Source organism: Orycteropus afer, unplaced genomic scaffold (assembly GCF_000298275.1).
Source record: "Orycteropus afer afer isolate SDZICR_OR568_19922 unplaced genomic scaffold, OryAfe1.0 scaffold00319, whole genome shotgun sequence".
NCBI lineage: Eukaryota > Metazoa > Chordata > Mammalia > Tubulidentata > Orycteropodidae > Orycteropus > Orycteropus afer.
In genome coordinates, this window is record NW_006921906.1 from 2,855,976 (window position 1) to 2,864,996 (window position 9,021).

General features: G+C 36.4%; 1 protein-coding gene across 1 annotated transcript in view; it reads left to right on the forward strand.

Annotated features, from left to right (window-relative positions):
* Positions 1–9,021, forward strand: part of ODAD2 (outer dynein arm docking complex subunit 2) — a 329,580-nt gene that overhangs the window by 18,422 nt on the left and 302,137 nt on the right. The window contains exons 3-6 of the mRNA XM_007951926.2: positions 1,965–2,160; positions 2,730–2,836; positions 3,259–3,395; positions 5,713–5,829. Coding sequence (XP_007950117.1) covers positions 1,965–2,160; positions 2,730–2,836; positions 3,259–3,395; positions 5,713–5,829 — 557 coding nt within the window. The remainder of the gene's footprint in view (positions 1–1,964; positions 2,161–2,729; positions 2,837–3,258; positions 3,396–5,712; positions 5,830–9,021) is intronic.

Here is a 9,021-nt window from a genome sequence, read left to right on the forward strand (position 1 = left end):
AAATTCTCTTCTACCCTTCCATATTTCAGGCTATGGTGCATCAATGTTACTTTATTGAGGAGGGATAGAATCTTGAGAATAAAAGCTGAATTCAGTAAAATAGTTAATAGATGCATGATTGTTCATTAAATTCAGTGGAATATATAGACTTACTACATAGACTATTTTATCTCTAGTTCAACTAATTATTTACCTTTGGAGTATTTTGCCCTTCTTTATAGGGTTCAAGGTACAACCCTCATTGTAGGTCCAGATTTCATGTTACATAGCAATTTGGTAGGATTATTTCTTTCTCCAGAATTCACCTACTGTCTCTGTTTTGGTCCTCTAGTGCTGCTCTAGCAGAAAATACCACAAATGGGTGGCTTTAACAAACAGGAATTTATTTATTTAATTTTTTTACAGCTTAGGAGGCTAGAAGTGTGAGTTCAAAATGCCATCTCTAGGGGCTGGGTGAAAGTCCCTCAATCTTGGGCTTTACCTCTGCCTCTTGCTCCTGGCCCACTGAAGCTGGAGGTGTCTCTTAACTAACACAGCTGCTGGATGCTAACAAACCCAAGGTCAACAAGTAAAATGGCACAGTCTTAAGAATGTCAAACAACATGGTAGGCCACTAGTTCAAGTCTATTAACAGTCCCAAGATTGATAGATGACATGGCAGGCCGTTGAGATAGAGGCTGAGCTACACGAAGAGTCCAAGCCTGTCAAAATGCTCAGAGACTTTCTCAGAGCTGTCTTCTTATATACTGGAAGCAGACCACATCCCTAAGGAAGCTAGTCAGCTGCTCCATAGAGTCCACCATGGAGTTGATTACCAATCTCATCATGAGGAATAACTACATCCAGCTGCCCAGCCAGTCAAAATCAGGCCCAGCCAAATTGAACCACAACCTTAACTACCACAGTCTCTTTTCATAAATCTTTGAGATGAAAGCCATAAGACTTATAAATTAAAATGCTCAGTAAATAGATTTTTTCCTTGGTCCCTTTTCCCTTATACCTCCCCATATGTAGTCCTTTCCTCAATCCTAAACCTTTTATGCTGTTTTCTGGTGGCAAAACCCATTTCTTGCTGGAAAGCTGATGTCATCATTGTACTTGTCTTCATTTAAATTGAAGCAAGCTTTCTCAATAATCACAGGGGTGTTTTCTCCTTTCCACCCCATGCAAATACATTTTTTTTTTTTCATGTATTTCCATTTACTTGAATTCCTCAATTTTAAACAGAATTTTGCCCTTTTCTCCTTCCTTTTCAGTCATACTATGTCTCTTGACCTTACCAAATTCTGTTTTTATCAGCTTTAGGAACTTTCACATCTTATGTCAGCCTTGATCATAAGTTGATACTTGGGCTTGTCACTATAATTTTAGTATGTCTATAAATACTGGTTAGATTTGTTTTTCTAACTAACATCAAAAGGCATTAAAAATCAAAGCAGTTAGAACAGGTAGAGAAAAGACTGGAAGTAGATCTGTAGCCTGAGAGAAGGAAGCATAGCATTTTAGGAAAAAAGCTTTTATGAATACTAAGTACCAGTATATACACACGCACACACATGCATGTGCATGCACACCCACACACACAACTCTAGTGATGATTTTTCTAAGAAAACTGGTATTTCTTTATCTTCAAATCAGTTCTTAACATATTTATTGAATGTTTATTCTGAACAATGTCTCATCATCAATAAAAAAGAAAATAAATGAACAGATCTTGTCCTTTTTCTTGTTAGAGGAAATGACATATATAGATGATATTATAAAACAAAGTATAATGTGTTTCAAGACCTGTAAGAAAATTACTTAGTACAGAAGAAATCTCAGAAGTAGAGATTAATCCTAGTTGAGTCCATTGGAGAGAACTTAATGAAATGAACACGTTTGTGTGGACTTTGAAGGATTTGTGTGCCTTTGTTTATAGAAGCCAAGAGAATTATTTTTATTTATTTACTTATTTTTTTCAGCTAACAGAGACCCTGTAGTAAAAATTTTGGGCTCCGATTATAGTAGAACAAAAGGAAAAGACTCATCTGCATTAAGTATGCTTGATAAAATTGCCAAAGATGATGATCCTGAATATGAGATTAAGACGAACATTGCCATGCTGATCGAGCAACTGGATAGGCACCTACTCAGTTATTCACTAAGACATATTTCATCGTGAGTCTTTTTAAAGAGAAACTTCTTAAAGTTAGCTATGAAAATTGCTTTCAGCATTTTAGAGAAAACATTTGAAAAATAAAATATGGAAGCTATTGCTATTGATTTAACGTTAAGTTTTACTGGAACAAAAGTTTAGTTTTATTGGGTGGTTATGGTTTTAAAAATTAAAATTCACAGTTAACATTGCCAAAATATTCTAGTGGAATTTCATCTAATTCTGAGGACATTAAGTAGCCTTGTTATTTTCAAAGACTCTTAAGAATGTTACATAAATTACTAAATTATTATGCAAATAAAGAGTTTGTATACTCCAAGATTGTTTTTCTTGGAGGATTAAAATACTGATATTAAGCAATTAAATGAGTATTTAAATGAATATGATACATTAAATGCAAATCTTGAATTCCTCAAAGTTTTAACAGTCCTGTTACAAAATTATAGCATAATAATTATAAAATAAACTGCAATTTTAATTACACAAAAGATATTTCCCAATGTAATGTGATAGTTTCCATTTGATTCTGTTTTAAAGTATTTAAACTTAATTTTTTAAACATTTATTTCAGAGAACTACGTTTAAATCCATCAGCCATTAAGAATGATATAGAGCTGCTCAAACGTTACTCAGGAAATGGAGAACAAACAGTCTTGGAATCTATTGACTATACCTCAGGTTTACATCTTTTCACATTCATTTTGTATTATATATTATTTGTTATTAATTGCTGTCAAGTCAATTTTGTCTTGTAGTGACCCTATGTGTGCAGAGTCAAACTGCTTCAAAGGATTTTCAAGGGTGTGACTTTCCAGAAGCAAATAGCTAGACCTGTTTTCTGAGGTGCCTGTGGGTGGGTTTGGATCCCCAAACTTTCAGTTTGTAGTTGAGTGCGTAACCATTTAAGCCACCCAGAGACTCCTATGTTAAAGACATTTTCATAATTATATTTTCAGAATGCTTCAAATGGCTATGTTAGAATTGAGTATTTAAGAAAATGAAAACTTAAGATTTCAATAATATCTGTTTTTTCAAGGGAACACATTGTACAAAATTCTAGATTAAGGAACACCTACTAATTGACTGATAATTGGTTTCAGAATATGAATTTTCAAATGGATGTCGAGCCCCGCCTTGGAGACAGATTTATGGGGAGATTTGCTATGTACTGGTGAAACCACATGATGCTGAGACTTTGTGCATCACTTGTAGTGCAGAAGGAGTATTTTTAAATGGTGTAAGTAATTTTTTTTACAACTAAAACCAGTTAAATTTGGACCTTACACCTTAGCTAAACCAAAAAACCCCAAACCTCTTGCTGTTGAGTCATTCCAACTCATAATGACCCTATAGGGAGGGTAGAGTTGCTCCATAGAGGTTCCAAGGCTGATTACAGAAACTGACTGCCACATCCTTGTTCTGTGGAGTAGCCCAGGCTGGTTCTAATTGCTGACCTTTTGATTAGCAGCCACATGGCACCAGGGCTCCTTTCAGACCTTAGGTAGGTGTCTGCAGTCAATGCTGGCATATCTCAAGGATTATATTCATATGACAACAGAGTATGAAACACTATTCAGTGAGACTGGAGGAGATTCCTTTGCTTTTTCTGGAAAAATCTAAAATGATCTCAGAATTAGCCCTTTTGTTCACCATTGCCAGGTCATTAAATTAGTCTTTTAAGAAACGGCTTCAAAGTGACTCATTCTATTTTATAAAAGTAAAATTTCTTTAACATGGTCATTTCACTGATTAGTTACTCATTTATTGAAGCAGTTAAAAAGCAAGAAGAGAGTTGAGGTAACACAGAATTGTGAATTCCATCCTAAGGGTTGGGAATACCAACGGAAGAAGAGGGGGTTATTAGAAGCTTAGAGGAAGGGCTCCACAAAACTGGGACTCATGCCTCCAGGAAGGGGCCACTTCTAGGCTGTGCCAGTCCCCTAGGAGCTCAGAGGAAGGGCCTATAGTGCTGGCCCCACAATTGTGCTGATACTTCAGGAGTTCAGGGGAGAATCCTTACAGAGCTCATAGAGCTGGATCCAAACCTTTGAGGATGGAGCACTCTTCAGCTATTAGTGGTATTTCTGAAGGGCCATGATGAGTCTAGTTTAGGACCCCAGGACTGTGGGGGGAAAAAAAAAATTAGAATCAACTGTTGCTACTGGAAGTAACTGTCACTGCCAGGGGTGAAGGGCTGTTGCTGGAGTGACTCTAAGAGGGATAGTAGGTAAACTGGAAGGAGCATATCTTTTCTTCTTTCTTCAACTTTCAGTCTTCTTTTACCTTACTATTAACTGAACCTAACCTAACCTGGCAAAGGAGAAATACAGAGAAACAATCTCAGCCCAAATTATCATGCAACAGAGTATGATGGATGAGTTTTGAGCACATAGCTTTCTGAATTCTCTGGATTAAGAAACTTGCTTTTCATCTCAAACCTATTCATTGAACCTTGTTAGAAGGAACCATCCTCAGCTTTCTCTTCTGCAACATCCTGCCCTCAATCTCTTCAACATAAATTTAGGATTCCCAAGCATATTTTACAGGGAGGACTCAAATCGTTAATGGGACTCAGCTATCTCTGGGTATCTAAATGCTGCTGCCACTTTCCTGATTCCTCATAGGTATCTCTTCTCTCTAACATGCCTTTTAGGTGCTTTTCTTATTAGCATCACACTTAACTCATTTCTTCATGGCTAAAGGTAAATGACCTAAATGTGATTTGTTTGTTTGTTTTTTTCAATGTTTCAGAAAAGTGAGCTCTTTAATTAGGAAATAGGAAGATACAAGAAGGAATGATTTTCTTTGGTCTTGTAGAGAAACAATGATTTTGTTTTGTCTATCAAACAAATTGTGTATGTGTGTGCATGTGGTGTGTATATATATGCATGTATATGTATACCACAGTTTTATTTGATACAAAATATCTAAGTATTGTATTCAGTTTTAAAAATGAAAGACAACATAAAACTAATAATTACAACAAAATTTACAACACAGTACCTAATATATACATAAAATCTGTTAAAGGAGAATAATAGGGATAGGAAGAGAAGGGGCAATGAAGACAGAACAGAGATAGGGAAGAAGAGGGGCAGAGGCAAAGGGGGGGGGTGCAGAGGCAAAGGGTTACTAGCGATCGTAACCATATTGCAGCCGTGCTGTGTGCACAACAATAACAGACCATGACAAACAGAAACATAGGCTTTTCCTGGGTGACAATGTAACCTTGAGGTCATTTGTAGTCTTGTCATTAAGGCTCTTGATGTCATAATGCGTTTGCACAGTCGAGGAGTACAGAGGAAAGGAAGCTCTTACTCCTCTGCTGGATAGCTGAATGCCCACCATGCACACAGCAGGTACTCAGTAAAGGCTGAGTGAATGAATGAATGAGTGAGAGAGAACAATGCATGCTTTTCCCTTATCTTTCAGGTACATAGACCACCAACTGTACCCATTAAAAAATAATATGTGTGCTTAGGTTGTGATATATTGATCAAGTTCTTACACTGCTATTACATTAATAACAATACCAAATATTTCCCCCCACAAAGGGCAAAATAGATGCTGAGAGAGAAATTAATTATGAGAGAAAAGGTAAAATTTATAAAGACCTCATCACACTTTTAAGTGAAAAATCAGCAACATTTTTAGAAAATATGGCTAAACAGGTAAGTTTTATACTTTCTCTGGAACTTTCATAAAATCGTATTATTTTACTATATCTTTCTAAAATATAAAAAAGTTGGAGAGTAATTTTGTGCACTGCTTTTAAATATTAGAGTGTTTTCCACAATATAATATAAATACTGTAAACAGAGTACTTAAATGACTTTTTCTGATTTTCTTTAGGTGATAGGTATAATATTTTCAAATTGTTTTCTTATCTTTCCTTTTGAGTTAATAACACTGAGAACAAAGGGCTCAGCCTGCTAATGTAGCTTAGATATTTTGATTTTTTTCCCTCTGGGGGGAAAAAAAAAAAAAGACTAGTTCATTGGATTGTCACTAGTAAGTATATTATCTATATGTGGACAAGAACTGTACTCCTTTTGTATTGTCTATGGTTTTTGAAATAGTGCTGGATATAGAAATCAGTCAAAATATTTTGTGAAATAAAATTTTGGTTAAAGCTGATGATGTAGAAAAAGGAGAGGCAAGCAATACTAAAGTGAAACACTCAAATTTAAATTACTTCTAGGCAGATTCCCAAGAATATGGATTTTCCATAAGGTCCCACATCAGATAAGTTATCAGGGCCATTTCTTTCTGGCCCTGCCCCTGGAGAGTCCTCCATTTTCTTGCTGGATGCTGCTGTTCTTGTCCTGGCAGTTCATTTTGTCATCATCTTGTCATTCTTTTTTGCTTCCTGGTTCCCGGTCCCCACCCCCCTATTTTTTGGTGTACTCTGTCATTTTGGTGGAGTTTCTTGAGTTAAAGATGCGTACATGGGAGGGAAAAATGGAGAGTTAGCAAATTTGAAAATATCTTAATATTTCTTTTTTAGTGGTTGTTTCTAGAATGGTAGTTCAAAAATCTAGAATTTTAAAGGTACTTTTTTCTTTCTTGTTTTTTAAATTTTATTTATTTTTCTTTTAATAATTGAATGTGTTTGTGCATGAGGAAATGGAGGATCTAAGAGGGAGACTAGTCATCACTTTAACCTATATCTGCTCATTTCAAAAGCCTGAATTCTCCATAAGCTGTAAAGCTGAACCTATTACATGTTTTTCTGTATATATATTTTTTTCCTATGTGACATGTTTTGGATTTTCCTGTCTTTCAGAAGCTTTCAGGATCTCCTCTTATCCCTAGTGTTTTCATGATTATATAGGTTTGTGAAAAGAGCCCTTTGGGCACAGTGGTTAAATCACTTAACTGTTAACTGAAAGGTTGGCAATTCAACTCAGAAGCTGCTCCATGAGAGAAAGATGTGACAGTCTGCTTTTGTAAAGATTTTATAACCTTGGAAGCCTTATGGAGCAGTTCTGTTCTATCCTATAAGGTCACTATGAGTAGGAATCGACTTGGCAGTAATGTATAATGGATTTTAAGGTTTTATGAAGGCTTTTGTTGGTTTGTTTCTCATTAACGATGACATATGTTCTTCAGAACTAGAAAATAAGTTTATTGTATTAGGTCTTTAATTTTTTCTCTCTATTCCCTTTTAAAAATTCTTATTAGTTGGATGTTGGATCTCTGTGATTGATCTCAATTTCTTTACTCTCATTTTTGGTCTCTGTCTACCTCTCTCTCTCTCTGGCTTTCTGAAAAAAAAAAGAAAACAAAAAGACTTGACTGTATCCTCCAAATGCTGTATATATTTTAAAAATTTAAGCACTTATATTTTTTACATTTTGTTTTTGAATGTATTTTTTTTTTTTTTTTCCAGGGGATCTGGCTCTTATTTCCTGAATGTATTATCTTCTCTCAAAGTATATCAATTATAGTGTTTTTTTTTTTTTTTTTTAAGTTTAGTTTTGTTTACTTCATTGTTTCATTTCCCTTTAAGTTCCTTTTGTTTGTTTTAGGCTCTTACACACTTCTCATAGTAGGAAATTTTCTAAATTTCTCCAAAAAAGCCAGAAAATCTGCATTTGTGGGTTGGTCCTCTTGACTTTTGGACCTCGCTATAAAGTGATTGGGAAGGAACCTTCTTTTGTTCAGGGACCCCTTCATGTAGGAATGTGCAAGGCTTTCCTCTGGGATGGTTCACTTTCTCCAGAAAAGACTCTTCTGATGCCCTGGGTCAGGGAATTGAACCTGATTGTGAGCATTCTGGAGATGAGTAGGAAAATGAGATGGAGTTTTTACCCTTTGTTGTTGTTGTTATGTGCCGTCAAGTTTTTACTCTTTAGGAGGTGGTATTTCACTTAATTCTCCGATGTTCAGGTGCAGGCCGCTCCTCAACCTTCATCTGTGCTGGAACATTTGGGTCTAGAACTCCCTGGTCTCTTTTTCTAGAAGAATACCTCATTTCTTGCAGGGGTGGAGGAGCAGTAGAAGGCTTACTGTGCTGAGGAGTCCGTGTTAGGGGTCCAACTACTTTCCATAGAGACTTTGGAATAACTTTTCTGTTTTAAGCAATTTCTCTCTCCACATTTCCCTCACCTTCTGCACCTGAAGCTTCTAATTCCTGAGTCATCTAAGGGTTGTGTGAGCCAAACAGTTTATTTTTCATCATGATCTTTTCTGTACATTTTACCTTCTTATATCATTCACTATTCTTCTTTGAAGGCTTTTTATGTGTGCTTCCTAGTTTCGTCATGACTAGAGTTATGTCCTTTTTGTCTTGGAGGTGATTTTAGAGAGTAAAATAGGAGTAGAAAGGACACTATTCCACCTGATTAGCAGTGTTGTTGCTGTCGAGTTGGTTCTGACTCATAGTGACTCTACAACAGAACGAAGCACTGCGCGGTCTAGCACTATCCCCACAATCTTTGCTATGCTTGAGCCCATTGTCACAGCCACTGTGTCAGTCCGCCTCATTAAGGATCTTCCCCTTCTTTGGTGACCCTCTACTTTACCAAGGATGGCATCCCTCTCCAGGGACTGGTCCCTTCTGACAACAGAACCAAAGTGTAAGAGACAGTGTCTGGCCATTCTCGCTGCTAAGGAGCATTCTGACTGTATGTTCTTTGACGAGACCACGATTTCAAATGCATCACTTCTTCGATCTTCCTTATTCATTATCCAGCTTTGACATGTGTTTGGGGCTATTGAAAACACTGTGGTTTTGGTCAAGCACACCTTAGTCTTCAAATTGGCTTTGCTCTTCGAGAGATCTTTTGCAGCAGATTTGCCCAGTGCAATACGTCATCTGATTTCTTGAGTCCTGCTTCCATGGGCATCGATTATGGATC